This window comes from Amphibalanus amphitrite, unplaced genomic scaffold (genome assembly GCF_019059575.1).
Source record: "Amphibalanus amphitrite isolate SeventyFive unplaced genomic scaffold, NRLGWU_Aamphi_draft 000419F_arrow, whole genome shotgun sequence".
In the NCBI taxonomy this organism is placed as follows: Eukaryota; Metazoa; Arthropoda; class Thecostraca; order Balanomorpha; family Balanidae; genus Amphibalanus; species Amphibalanus amphitrite.
The window spans coordinates 133,929-148,846 of NW_024881913.1; the positions used below are offsets into that span (position 1 = coordinate 133,929).

General features: G+C 52.9%; 1 protein-coding gene across 1 annotated transcript in view; it reads right to left on the bottom strand.

The window, feature by feature from the left end:
• The window catches only part of LOC122391048 (neuronal PAS domain-containing protein 4-like), an 83,421-nt gene that overhangs the window by 19,849 nt on the left and 48,654 nt on the right, over window positions 1-14,918 (bottom strand). The window contains exons 6-7 of the mRNA XM_043384580.1: window positions 10,685-10,873; window positions 8,559-8,743 (exon numbers count right to left, since the gene is read on the bottom strand). Of these exons, the coding sequence (XP_043240515.1) occupies window positions 8,559-8,743; window positions 10,685-10,873 (374 nt within the window). The remainder of the gene's footprint in view (window positions 1-8,558; window positions 8,744-10,684; window positions 10,874-14,918) is intronic.

A 14,918-nucleotide genomic window follows, 5' to 3' on the forward strand; every position in this document is an offset into this window, starting at 1 on the left:
TTAGTGAAGGCTAATTTATCAATGAAGCAATATTGACCATATAGAGGACTGAACACTTCTTTCACCTGGCACAACAGTCGGACCCTGAAAATTGGTCTACTGCTAGAGCAGTGGCGCCTTTCCGTTTTTGCCCAATGTCCAACGGAACCCCCATCCCACCCCATCCTCTCCTCATCCCCCAAGCCGTGACCGGCTGCTGGAGCGAAACAGGTTCGGGGTGGGGAGGAGGAGGAGAAGGGAGTCTCGCCCACGCTTAGCGACCACCGCAGGACCATTGCCACTCTCAGATGACACAGCGGGCCTGAATCAAGCCCGCATTTAGATTTAGCTTCATCTCGGGGCTGGGAGAGTTTTAGAGGAAGTTATTGTAAGTGCGGGGATGCGATGAGGGCAGGGTCCTAAAGGGATGTTTTCGTTGGGTGAATTTCGGTATTGGACTGCTAACAAGGCGTGTCACGCGAAGACAGTAGTGAGCATAGTTTATCAACTGGTGACATGCGGCACAAAAGTTACTCGGTGCCAACATTCCAATAAGCTGTGTGATAATAGTTCATACTATGCAATGCACGCACGTATTAAACACAATTGCGCTCAGTCTCATCAATCCGTAATCCCATTTGCTCCCAGCCACCACCAAGTCTCCCGTGGTGTCGATACTCGTTCGGACGGTCCACGCTTCAGACCAATATAAACGGTCACCAGTCGCTATCCTTGACAATGGAGCGCGGCAGCCCCACATCCTGTCTGGGCCAGTGCCGATCGATGCCATAACTCCGACCAATGCCATAACTCGGTCCAATGCCATAGGGCTCCAATTGGACCGGACACCGCGGGAGACAGCCGTGGCGCAGCGGAGACAGCTACGGCGCAGCGGAGGTCAGAGTGGCGCAGCGGCCGCAAACGCAGACATCCGGGACGACTACGGTGTTTACAGGAGTCAGATCGACTGAGTGCTAGCCGGTGTGAACAGAGAACTGTTTCATGAGTGAAGAGATGGAGACCGACGAGTGAATGCATGTTGTGGATTAGTGTGGGCATGAAAGGGCTGATGAACATGCATGGCAGCTGAAGCATCCTAAACGGGCGCATTTCATGCTAATCATACGGACACCTTCTTGGGAATTTCACTATTATTTGTTGGTGTTTTCTGACCGCAACGATGCCGCACCTTTCCAAGGCTTGGCGGCATTTTCAGAACCGCACACTTTCTCCCGCTCATCGTGACTCATTTGGCAGCAGGTGGTCAATGATATAACCGCGGAGACTCATCGGCGGTCATCCCGCTGTGCTCGCTGCCCGGCCCGTGCCCGGAGTATTCCCGGTGCAGGCCGGCGGGCGGTCTGCGCTGGATCCTCGGCAGACCCAGTGACCGTCCAGACGGACAGCCCGGCCCCGAGGCGGGATCTGACTACTGCCGCTCGTCAGTCCCGAAATTCCCAGCGCGTGCCTGCCATCAGTTGCTGGCGAGTCGGAGGGGCGGTGCCATGCTGGGTCGCCCCGATAGTGGGAGAACAGCCTCACGATCGGGCTACTCCACATGGCTCAGCTTGATCCAGGACTTCCGGAGTCTGACCAGAGAGACTCACCCCGACTATACATTGTTATGAAAGTGGGAAGGATGTTGTAAATGCGGGGGGGGGGAATGTCTCAGCAAGTAAATCGATGGAAATTTTTACCTGCTCATCAACTGATACCTACAATAAAATTGTTTGTAAATAACTTATAAAAATCAGGTACCCATAAAATATCACATATGCAATAAAGTTAATATGATGCACATCTGAAGGAAAACATTAAGATTTTATAAGAGGTATATGTAGAATTGGCAGGAAAAGCGATCAATTTTTGTATCCTCATATTTCAACAGTGTCCATGATTTCAGTTTGCAGCATGTGAGCGACAAATTGATATTTCCAATCGTCCAATATATCAGCGAACCGTCTCATTAACCACAATAACTCAAAGCTATCACTGGTTCGATCAGGGCAAGCAGCAGGCGTTTCTCGGAGCTGGGAATTCCAACTGCTTCAGCCGGAACAGCCAACCGATCATGAAATGGTTGTTCTGCCTTTGCAGGCTTTGTTTCTCTTCGTCTTATCTCCCACCTATCGCTATCAAAATTTCATTACTTAATGATCCATCAGTCTATTTGCTTGTCCATCTTTCTTACATCTCCATCCTTTCTCGTTCTTCTGTCCAACTTCCCACTACCCTTTGTACACGTTATCCGTCTTTCCATCGCCGTCTCCTCTGGCCCTCTCCAAGTCTTTCCTTGTCCGTCCATTCGTCTTTCGTCCATTCGTCTGTCCCTTCCGTTGCGCCGTCTGTCTATCCATCCTTCTCTCCCCATCGCTCCATCCTTCCATCTCTCTGCCTGTCCCCCAGCACACGACCGTCTGCTGTCTCTGCAAACAGCCTGAGGGCGCGCCTGCAGCCGCTGCCGCGGTCGGCAGCCGGCCCGGGGACCGCCAGCACCGTCTGTTTGCTATCAACGATGACGTTTGCGTGCAGCGGACGCCGGCGGCAGCGACGGACGGCGCTCGTCGCACTTCTGTGCAGCACCGCGGTGACTGGTCAACTCGGCGCGGCTGCTGGCGCCGACCTGTCATTGCCAGAGAGCGGTACAGTTCGGCTTGTCATCGCTCGGATGGCCGGCGCAGATGTGCTGGATGAGATGGTGTGGAGTGGACAAGGTGGACGATGGACAGAGGGGACACTGGACTGTGGACGACTGGGAGCCGGATATTCGGCGGGCCCGTGGGCAGTGACTGGACTGGAGCGGCGCACACCCTGCAGCTGATAAATGTGCCACTCAGTGTTCTGGTACACTGGTGGCTAGGCTATCAAGAATTTCTTTGGTAAAAAGACAGCATCAAAACTATGGCAATTCATATATTTCAAAAGCAGCTTAAATTTTACGAAGTAACTCTCAACCTCTGTAACGTCGCGAGTCCCTGCCTGGGGGCGCAGTCGTACCAGCCCAGCCGCTGAAGGAGGGAGTGGTCGCCTCCTGTCCCGGGACAGACGAACGGACGCCCCCGCCCACTCAAAGTGGTGCTGACCGGACCAGCGTGGGAACACGCCATCAGGCATGCAACAGCGCCGGCCGAGCTACAATCCTCGGCAGCGCTGGGAATATTGCGCTGCGGGAGACTGCGGGGTTCAGATACACAGGGGGAGCTTGGTGCAGGCGGCTGCTGCACAACCGGAGCACTGTTTGGATAAAGCCCGTAATGGTCTTGTCTCTGCGACAAGAAACGGATAAGGAATGAAGAAAAAGACAAAAGAATCCGGTAAGAAAATAAGAGATTTCGAAAAAATAGCAAATGAAAAAGAAACAAAACTTGGACGAGAGGAAAGAAAAAAGTCAGGTCTCAATAATGATAACAAGTCACAAAAAGTAATTAAATAAAGCAGTTCCAATAATTGCCGCTCTTCTTTTTTTGTGGAAAAGCAGTGATATTTATGACATCCATAACAATAACCGTATGTCATTCCTGTCAAGCAGAATCGAGGGAGTTTCCGAATGGCGGGCGGAGGCTCAAAGACGTTCTTCCTGGTTCCGCTTCCACTTTTCCGTGTCCCATCGCGGCCTTGTGACATCACAGAATTACCGAGAATTTGGACGGCCGAGGAAAAACTGGCCACCTTCCCCACTGGGTCCTCATCGACTTTTGTCGAGCACAGGTCAGTGAGCAGGTTCAATCAGAGGAAATCTGCCGTTCCTATATGAACAAATATAGATCAGCTATGAGCTCAGCTTACGTTGAAAATTGCATAAGTGAGCAAATAATTCAAAGCGAAAGAAATAATCATGATTTTTATATACAAAAGCAATTGTAACGAATGCATTACAATTTTGTAGCTTTGACGAAGACGCATAGGTGGTTGCAAAAACCATGGAAATGTGTTTCTTCCATCAACCACTTGTGGCCATGACGCATATGAATATTTTCAGTCAGTTGGAAAGGGCAAATTAAAATGGAAAACCTTTGCTATGAGCTAAACATGACGATGCACTCTAAACACAGAACAGTGCATTTATTTTTTTTAGGAAAGCCATATGTTAAAGTTGTGAGCATTATGAGCTCTAATACCCGTAGCGATACTAACTATACTGGTTAGTAGTGTTGGTAGTGTTTATATTAGCCACGTGGACGGTGGGTAAGCCCAGCCGGCCTTTGCCCAGCTGGACGGGCTGACGCTGGTCAACTTGGACAGTCAACACACAGCGTCTGTCGGTTCTGAGCCAACAGTGTAATTCACACACCTCAGCACCAGCAGCCGGCCCGGGGGACTCCTGTTTGCACACGAGACTGGAGAAGAGAGAGGGAGAAAGACGGAGAGAGGGTGGGATAGAGGAGGTGAGCGGGTCTGTGCTCTCGGGGTAGATAGTTTAAGCTTTGTGGCGATTGTAGGGAAAAATGGTGTAGACAAAGAGAGAGAGAGAGAGAGAGAGAGAGAGAGAGAGAGAGAGAGAGAGAGAGAGAGAGAGAGAGAGAGAGAGAGAGAGAGAGAGAGAGAGAGAGAGAGAGGCCTGGAAAAAAGAGAGCGGGATGGAAGCAAAATGAGACAAATATGTGATGAGCAAAGAGAATGAGCAAGATTGAAGCCGGACACAAAGGAAAAGTCATTCTAGCAGGTGACACAAGCACGATTTTTGCCTTGTTCCATATCGACAGCCATCACCGATTGTAGGCTCAGCCCCATACCGATGTGCTTTAGGGGCTAGGCGCGCTCCAGTCTCATAATGCACATCGCTAAGCGATCGGACAATTGACCTCGACCCGGGCCGTGTCCGGGAATTTATGACGATCCATCATGTTACCCCTCGATTACAGGGTGACTTGAATGCCAGTGCTTTTACCTATTAACAGTCCAGTTATGAGCGGCGTCTGCGATCGATGAAAGACTCGTCGACTCCGCGCTCCAGTGTCTCAACAGCGGTGGACGGCTCAATCAGCCCAGTGAGCCGTATCATAACGGCTTGGACCCTGCGCGCCGGATTGACACCCTAATGACCCGACGTCGGGGTCACACGCGTAATGTCAGAACGTGCTGATCGTCATGCTGAAGATGCCTGAGGATGTGAAAGGCGAGCGCCCTGTGTCGACCTGTGATCTGAACGGATGGCAGTTTCCCACCCAGTACCCACAGCGTTAGGTGTGCCGACCGCGCAAAGCTGCATTATGAGCGGTCGGCTCATATCGGATCGTTAACATTGCTCTCCGGGTTGCGGCTGCATGTACTGAAGCGGTATCCATGATTTACCAATGTGTAGGTACCGAACAGTATTTAGGTCAGTGTCTGTTCGTACATTCCTCAGGGATGGCTCACTGCAGTGTGAGAGCAGAGACTGACGCCCTCAGCAGATACTGACGCGGTGGTGAGCAGTTTTGTCTCGGCGGGCCAGCACCAGGATCTCGGGTTACTGAGCACTCTCCGGAGCGGCGAAATGCACCCGGCGGACAGTTACACCGACCGAATGGCCAGCTGTAAATGTCGCCCCCGATGGCGGACACGGACCGAGTGCTCCGCTAACGAAGGTCACAGCACCGTCCGTGTCCGAAACGTAAGAACACTGCAGTGGAACTGTACTGAGTGGCGCGCAGAATGTTATAGGCTACATTATTGCAGCAGGCTGGGCAAATAGGATAAGATGTAATAAGATGTCTGTTTTTTTCTTCAATAAACCACGATGTCAAAATGCAAAAAAAAATAGGCAAATTATTATATGTATTGACAAATTTCCTCAACATCTTTAGTATGATGTTCATTCTGAACAATGTTCTTGTTTTAGAAAGGCATATTTTTTACTCATGGGTTTCGATCCATCTCAGAAAACATTTCTTCATCAGTCACCTTCGCCCTATGTAAGCCCGTCCAGCAGAGCCTGCCACCCTCTGCAGCCGACTTAGACAGAGCGCCAGTGCACCATAAGAGAGGGACAGAGGGGGAGGGAGGGCTGCACCCCGACGCGGTCACATGAACACACCGCACTTCCGGCCGGCGCGCCCGCTGCAACAATGCCGTGCCGAGCGCAGATGACGCAGACGATAGACGCAGATGACGCAGACGATAGCAGGCGACATGCCGACATTGCTGACACACCGCCGTCTGAGCGGGTACCGTTACTTGGTAGTTAAAAATTGGACGGGACACTTCCTATATGCGTGTGATTTGGTATTGAGTGTTGTAGAAAACAATGCTATAGAATCAGACAATCACCTATGAGAGCAAAAGAATCATCAAGAGTAAGAAATCCTCACCATTCTACATTGTTCCTTTATAAAATGTGCATCAGATGCTTGGAGGAATGGTAACATTGAAGTATTCACAAATTATTTTACTCTCAATGATGGCCTCTAATGAGAGAGGATGCATTTTCTCCGAGGCACCGGCTCCCCGTTACAGGGTGCGGCCGACACACCCCTCCCCTCCCCTCCGCACCCCTCCCCAGCCGGACCACTGCACTGGCCTTGCCCCGGTGCCATTGGGGTCTGCAGCTGCGCCTGGGGGGGGGGGGGACGGGGCGGGGGAGGCCGGGGGAGGGCGCAGATTGTGGTCTGTGGTGAGCCGACCTGTCATGTTGCATAAGCGGCGTCCAACTGATCTCGAGGCGCGTCTGACCGTCCATCGCCGAGCCGCTGAACGGTCATTAGTGCGCAGGTCAGGAACGAAATGAGCGCCATCACGTGGTCACATGCCGGATGCTCATTTTCTTCAAGCATCTAATTTCATGCAGTATTTCATATTAGAATATACGTTTTTAGAAAGTTACTCAAACGTTATATGATATGAAAAACCTGCATCAATGGCTGTTTTATTTATCGTGATGGTGATCTGCTCTAAGTTAGGAAAGCCGGTACCGCAAAACGCATTAGCTGGCGTTAATGGATTCGCCGATGGCACCGTTACTAAGCAATTAGCCATGCTCACAGCCAGAAAGAGCAAATGCGAGCCGGCTGGGCCCGTTGGGTCGTCGATTGCCGAGTGTTATGCACCTCAGTTTGTAACGCCCCTCTTCACGACTCTCGGAAAATTGCCGGGCCCAACGGTCGTCTAGACGCGGTTAGCTGGGGCATATCGTAAAACTTATGGAGCATGCAAGTCGCGTGATTGCAGGAAATACATCGCGACAGAACTAACCACAGACTTTTATTTATCGTGTCATACGCTGTTTGTTTGGTAAGCAATGTCTCACTTCCTCACATGCTCAGCATGCGACTCACGTTTTCACGAAATCCCGCAAGACCCGGCGGCTCCGTTCGGCAAAGTAAAGACACTCAACATAGCGTCACAAACTCAGAACAGGCTCTCGTACGCTGGCGGGGCCGGGACCGGGCGGCTGGCGGCCTCTCATCCCACCCCTGACTGCGGCCCATCTCCGCCCGTGGAGCATCGAGAGCTAACCTCTCCAACCTCCCGTCCTTCGACCATATCCTGGTTGGCGGCCGGCGCCGATCGTACCCCGTTAATCGGGCAGCGTTCGTTGCAGCGTCGCCGGTCGCCGGCCGCGGCGGCAGCCGAGACGGGCCGTTAATCGCGTCTGCCCCGCTTCCCGGGTGGCGCGGCGGGGCGGGGCGCGGTGGGGGTGCCCCAGGTCGTCGCGAGGTGCGGTCGCCTCCACTGCCGCCCCCGCGGCTAGAGACGCTATTGTTGTCAAGACGTCGTCAGAGGTCAAAGTTCGACGTAGTGATTGGTTCTCAAGGAGCACCATTTACCACTTCGTAAAAATTTCAACATAATTGGTCCACAACACAGATTTTACGTCAGGGCGACGGATTTTATTCATCATCGATAAAGATTTGTCTATTGCGGCAACTGGAATCAGCGTTGTTTGAATGGGCTTTGAGTGAGCGCCGATGGGGGCCAATCGGTCGGTCGGTGGCGCTCTTTCACCAAAATATCGGCGCTCCACTGTTGCGCCACCACCGTGACTCGCCGATCTTCCATTCGAGTCGAGTCTGACGGGAGAAGATGCGCGCGGGTGTCAGCGAGCCATCCTTTCATTCAGCCGGAGCTCGGTGGGATGCCGGCCGCGGAAAAGCTACGCTACCGTGCCGTTCCCACGCCCCCGGTGTGATTCATTCCTTTCAGGGACGCCGCGCTGATGGGATAGACTGTGGTCTGCCGTCCGCCGCGGAAAACGCACTAAATCAGGGACCATTTACTGCCCGCGGGCAGCTCGTCACTGTTTACTTTCCGTCCGCAGCCGGGGAAAGGGATAGAAACGTGCCGGCATTTCAGAGCGGATCCACTCGCAACACGGATGCTATTGCGGTCAACCTATCAAAGGAATCTTGACAGAATCAGAATAATGTATCCGCACATGCCCATATACGAGCTGTCTGCATCTTTTCGGCGCGGAGCGGCGGTGGCGGAGATTCCTACTGGTTTTCCCACTCTCAACTGCACAAACAGTAGCGCGGTCATGTCTTGTTTGCATGCAAATCACGTCAGCCCGGCTGGCCATCGGTCTCGATCAGCGTCGGGCTGAGTCCGGCTGGACAGTCCGGCACGTGACAGGACACCCGGCGCGGCAGCGCGGCACTTACTTTTCGTCCAGCTGCATGAACTTCATGTCCATCGAGTGGACGGACGTGAAGACGTTGGTGGCGCCCTGGACCACGCATTCACGTGTCTCGGGCATGGCGATCGGTGTGCAGGTGGCCACGAAGACGGGCTCGTTCCGACTACACAGCGGCAGATAGGAGAGGTAGTGACCGCGGATCAGCACCACCTGACGGTCAATGGTCACACGGGGGTCACACAGGGGTCACACAGGGGGTCATGGGATCACACAGGAGTACAGAAGTGATTTCTATAACTTGGATGCGCGTCATTCAAGCATCAATGACGGTAACAGCGTATCAATCGTTCCTTTCGTTGTAAAATTGTCCTCAGATATTGAGTATAGAGCGCTGGTCACTGTTCAAGAGATGCAAGCGATGCATGATGCGACAGAAATAGAGCTAAGCAGTTGGCCCGCGTCCAAGGCGGATCTCCCTTCAAACCGGAAACTCATTGAAAATAAGCCTAAATATAGTAAATGTCGATGCGTTTCTTAATGATCCGTGCATGATGAAAACTCGCATCAAGCTGGACAGTAGTTATGATACATGACATGGCAACTCTGGACTGTTTATTGTGTTGTTATGTTGTGTAACTGGGGTGTTAGTGGTATGTGATGAATCAGCTTACTGTTTCATTGTTAAATTGTGAAATGAGGCATCCGTTCCCGGACCCAGTACCAGGCTCGTGTAGCGTGGGGTTACTGACTCTGCCACGTTGCAGTCTGCGATAGCAGTGTTATGTGCTTGTTCTACGTTGTAGTCACCAGTGCGAGCTGCCGGCAGCATTAAATTAGTGGCTTGTGTGATATTGTAGTCTCCCAAGAGTTATATTTTCAGACCAAATTTTCAGTGTCGCTGACAGGGCAGAGCGTATGTATATACGCATTCATTGTTGCTGTTCTGAGCGTCTTTAGACGTAATCTTGGTTGTTTGTCATGTTCCAGACCATTCCCCACATGAATGACAGAATTCCGTCAAGACGAAAAATATAACAAAATAAAAACAAGCTGAGACAAATGTCAAATTCAACGCTTCGTTTCGAGCACTCTTGAACTATTCAAATGCGATAAAAATTGTTACCGATTACTGTTATTTTCGGGGGTAGTTCACACAAACGGCGGGGTTATTACGGCCATGAAGCTGTAAACAGGTCAACCAGGTGCGGCCGACCAACAATAACGTACACGGATGTGAGCAGTTACAATTGGCACTGAAACAGCTTATGAGAGTGCCTTTCCCAGGATGTTCAAGCAGGTTATGGACGCCCAGAATAGACTTGGTGTCAATGCAACATAGCATTTAGTCGGAAATGGTAACTGTTGGTAATTGAGGGTACACGGCACATGGTTGTGTACCGGTTGTGGCCGCAGGGCTGTGAGCGCCGTCGCGGTCTCTGGTTCCACATCGACGTCCCACACACAGCTAGATGGGCACACAAAGGCCCGATTAGCGCTGTCGGGAAATACCGACGGGAAAGCTTGACACATTCTGTCTTCACAGAGCTTTCCAACTCAGCGCCAACACTTCCGCCACGATGGTAACGAGTGAGCGAGCGCTAAATTGCCACTCGAAGCATGGCAACCGGCGGCTCTGAACAACTAACTAGTTTCACCGGTGCGGCGCCTTGTCTGTGGACTGGGGCGGGGCGGAGGGAGGCCAAGGCTAGGGCCTCCTGGTCTCCACGGCTGTCTCTCTTGTCTCTAGGGCTGTCTCCTGGTCTTTTGGGTTATATCCTGGTCTCTAGAGCCGTCTCCTGATCTGAGTCTGTCTATTGGTCTCCTAGGGCTATCTCCTGGTAGTTATGGCTAGTCCTGGTCTAGAGGGCTTTCTCCTTATCTTTATGGCTGGTTCCTAGTCTCTAGCACTAAATCCTGGTCGCTAGGACTGTCTTCTAGTCTCTAGGAATGTCTCCTGCTCTCATAGAGCTATCTCCTAGTAGCTATGACTACCCTGCTGAGTAGCTATGGTTATTCAGCAGGGTAGCTGAGTGCTGTCTCCTGATCTCTAAGGCTGGTTCCTAGTCTCTAGCGCTAAATCCTGGTCTCTAGGACTGTCTTCTAATCTCTAGGGCTATCCCTGGTCTCTAAGGCCATCTTCTAGTCCCTCACCTTCTGATCACCGAACCGCATCTGCCGCCGGGCGTTCCTGGAGACGTTCATCCGACAGAGAAACATCCTCGGGTCGTCAGCGGGCGCGGCGGTGGCAGCCGGCGCGCGCATCAGCTCCGCCTGGATGGCCTGGTGGTCCTGCTTGTCGATTATGTCGTACACCGAGTCTCCGTGGATCAGTAGGTCCTCCTGAGGAGGGAGACGTTGTGGTCACAAGGGGGGACATGTGGGAGCGCCGACCCGGTCCGACCCGGCCGACGCAGGGGTGTGCGAAGGAAAAGGTGCAGAGTCACTGCCCGGCTCCGGTCTCTGAGTGTGTGTATGTGAGCAGCCCTGGCCAGATTGGCTCATCAGAGCGGACAAAAGGAGCGGAAGGCATTCGGTCATCACTTTAGCCAGGATTGATTACAGCCGGGGACCACCCTCCGCAATGACCATCTGAAATAGTAAGATGGATGAATTTAATAGCTGACGCCAGCCAGCGCAACTTCCTGCGTTTTGCATATCATTTCGCCTCGCGTTACATTTAATGCAAACTGTGTTACTCTTTAATTATGCCTAATGGTACTAAAATATATCAGCGTCCTTTTTATGGTGTCGTATAAAAATGACGTCCCATACTAAGCTAAGGGAGGCAGTAAAACAAAGCGAAATACACATAAAAAAGTTTGTGGGAGGGTTTAGAGAGCTAGTGAAAACGATCCAACTAAATACCGAAAATACGTGATGCGATATAAATGGAGGACAATAAAGACAATGAATATTCAACGAAACAAAAAGAAAGAGCAGAACGATGTCGATATCCGCTTTGATGTCTGATGATGAGTTAATGGCCGATGCTTATAAATTACGGCTTGTTATCACATTATGAGAGCTTAGCGTGCTGGTGGCCGTTACCACGCCATTACAGAGAGCCATCGTGTAGTCAATCGTCATTTGAGCCGAGAGTAGTGGAGAGAGGAGCACTCCGCGGCATCCCAGGCCGGACTGCCAATCACGACCGCAGTGCTGCGGAGCTCGGCGGAATGAGCTGGGTCGGCCGGCCGCAGCTCGGTTCGGATGGTCTGATTGACGAGATGGTCTGGTCGCTGGTGGTGTGATGGTCTGATGGTCTGATGGTCTGGCGGATGGTCTGACGATGGACCGAGCCAGACTGTTTAACGGACCAGACCAGACCAGACGGTCTGCTGGACCTGCCCACCACAGCAGTCCGGAATAAGGAGATGATTTGGAGCCTCCCACCGATAACCATCGCCTGATGACGCCTCTGCCGCCGGAGCACAGACCGATTTATTCAGGCCGCCGCGGCCGGCCGGCCGGTCAGGGCGTGGCTATACGATGACGCCTGCATCCGGCTGGTCAATTTATGGTGCCGACGGCGCCGGCAATGGGTATCGGCCGCCCGCCGATCAGCCGCGATTAGCTCCCCGGCTCGGGGGTTCGGCCAGTTGACGCCGTCGCCGGGCCGCTCGATTGGACCTCCGTATGGGAATTCCGTCAGCCCGGCAGCGGCGCCCGGCCGGCCGGGGCTCGAGCTGTGATATCCGGTTGTGCCGCTCAGCGGAGGGTGAAGAGAGACGAGGCGCCATCAGAGGGTTTAATTTTATTTCATTTATGTTGCATTACGTTGATAAATTGCCAGTCAGGTCGGTGTCCACTTAACGTCAAGTTATTGCTGTAGTTGATGCTCGGTACCATCCACTATAGGCAGACGTATCATGCATTCGAAGGCATAATGGGAATTAAATACCGGATGAAATTGCATGGGTGTTGTGATGTGGATGGAACACGTCAATCTTCTTAGTTTATCTTTGGTTAGCTCTATCATTTCGGCGAATCGATACTCTTATATGACCGCAGATCGCTCTCCCAAGCGTCAATTGCAATTTGCAGGTAAGTTGGCATACCTATATGAGATACTTCCGTCTTATAGTGTACAATGTACATACATTTCAGTTTCCTTGCAACTGGGTAGCGTCAGGGATAATAAGGTATAATGTCATCGGAATCCTCGCTGATGAGAGGTATTACCGTCCAAACAGCTCAATGATCTATTGCGGGGAAAACCTAACTAAGCCGGATGTGTTTTATGCCCGGCGTGCATAGGGGAGCAGGCATGTGCGGTTTAACTGCCGGCGCCAGGTGGCACTTTAATTTCCCCCCGTCGGCCCGAAGACACATGTGGACAAAACAGACGCCATGATTGCACACCGTCTTAAAGAAAACCCGTTGCAATTTCCGCCCGAGGTGTGAAGCGGTCGTCACTGCGCCACCAGTAGGCAACGTTTCCATGGCAACCCGCGGCGACCACGGCCAGCACGCGGTGCCACTTGCGAGCCGTTTTGCGGCGAAATGAACAGCGGGCACTGCGCGCGGTGTCGGCCGGGCGCCGCTGTCGGTCGTCATGTGGCGCGCGGTGTTCCGCGGACGCGCCGTGACCGTCGCGACCAACTGAGCCGGCGCCGGAGCAGATGACGTCAGACGAGCACGTGACCCGGCCGGCCGCGGTAGCCGGCGGGTTCCCACGGCGGCGCGGCGGCGGCGCCGGCATTGTCGCGCCGTCCGAGCGCGCAGCGCGCTGAGAAATGAGTCGCAGCGCCGGCCGTCTATGGAGGATGCACGCGCCACAATGCCGGCCGGCGCTGCCGCATACATCACCGCTGCCGAAGCGTCGACTCACGGTATCATTAGTAGGCTACTTTGTCGGCCGCTCGGCCGGCTGTGAATGCAACTAATTGCCGCCCGGGCGGCTGAAGGGCTGAAAAGGAGTGGGACGGAGCCGTGCGGCCACCCCCGCTCGGATGTGTGGACAGTAGCCGCCCCGGACCGCTCCGAGGCGAGAATCACAGACGGCGGTAGAAGGTCAACGTAGCGCAGTGAAATGGTCACGACCGCCGCTCTCGTTATGACGATATGATAATGCAGAAAAGCGAGATATAGTGTACACTGTATGCTGTATAATATTGTATCCAATTAAGCAAACATACGTGTTTGTTCTAGGTTTTATGTTGGAAAATGCCTCCAGTCAACATCCATCTTTGAGACACTGCCGGAGGACGTCCGTGTCAACCTAAAAATCGTCCATGCTTAAACTGACCGCAATGAACTGGACTAATTCGGCACCAAAGTACTCAATGACCGCATCGAAGGTCGGGCCGGTGCGTGTATCTATTCGCTAGGGTCCGCACTGAATCGCTAGTATCCACGCCGATCCGCTGTCTCCGCACCGAGCCGGACAGAATCCGGCGTCGTCGTCGCGGCGTCGCCCTTGGCAGCTATAGTGCAGCGGGCCGCTCCGCGCCGCTCCGGTCGCACCAATTGTTTACGGTTGTATCCATGGTTCCGCCGGGCGCGGCCGGCTCAATGAGGCCGTGATGAGTTGCAAGTTGCATCGCAAGGGACGCGGCCGCCGCGCGCCCGACAAAGGCCCGGTAATGACTGAGACATCCTGGCCTGGTCCGGGTCCGGTCAGTGTCAAATTGGTGCCTGAACCACCCGACCGGCCGGGTAATTTACAACACAGCCGTGTGCTGTTATACACGAGACGGTGGCAATTCTAATTCGACGTGGTTCGCAACACGCTACGAAGGCTGAACGTTCGACGTGTTGTTACATTGTTAGCAACGATGAAAATAATTATTTTTGGCACGCAATGTTGACTGCAATAGGAAAACCAATAACTGCACTACGCAACAGTTGACCCCTATTCAACCTCGACAGCCAAATCAGACATACCGATAAAAGGTCTCTAAATTTGTGCACATACTAACTGTAACCCTTTAGAAAAGAAGGCACTGCAATAAAAGACTCTTTACCACAGAGCTTTATCAATCCGATCTGATTCATTACAGGGAATGATTTCTGCAACTTGCGACTCGGACAAAGACCAAAAGCACTGCAGCTAGTTGGTCGCTGCAGAGGGCTGACATGGTTAGCGTTCGAGGGGCGTGTCCACACCGAGTAACACCCCGTCCTCAGGAGGCCACGCCCCCCGGGTGCTGCGTATTCCCACGCCCGCCAGCTGGCATCTCGCTACCATCTGCCTGACAGCTCCCAGAGAAGGATACAAACTGGTAGTGCCTTACAATCTCCGGAAACGCGCGTGACACCACGGTCAGAATAACGGTGGACACTGCCCTCGCCACGCCCTTCCAGCCGCACCCACCGGCCGGTGACCTATTCACTCACTCTCGCTAGCATTTACGTCATTGTGCCCTTTTCAAGCAAGTCAGTG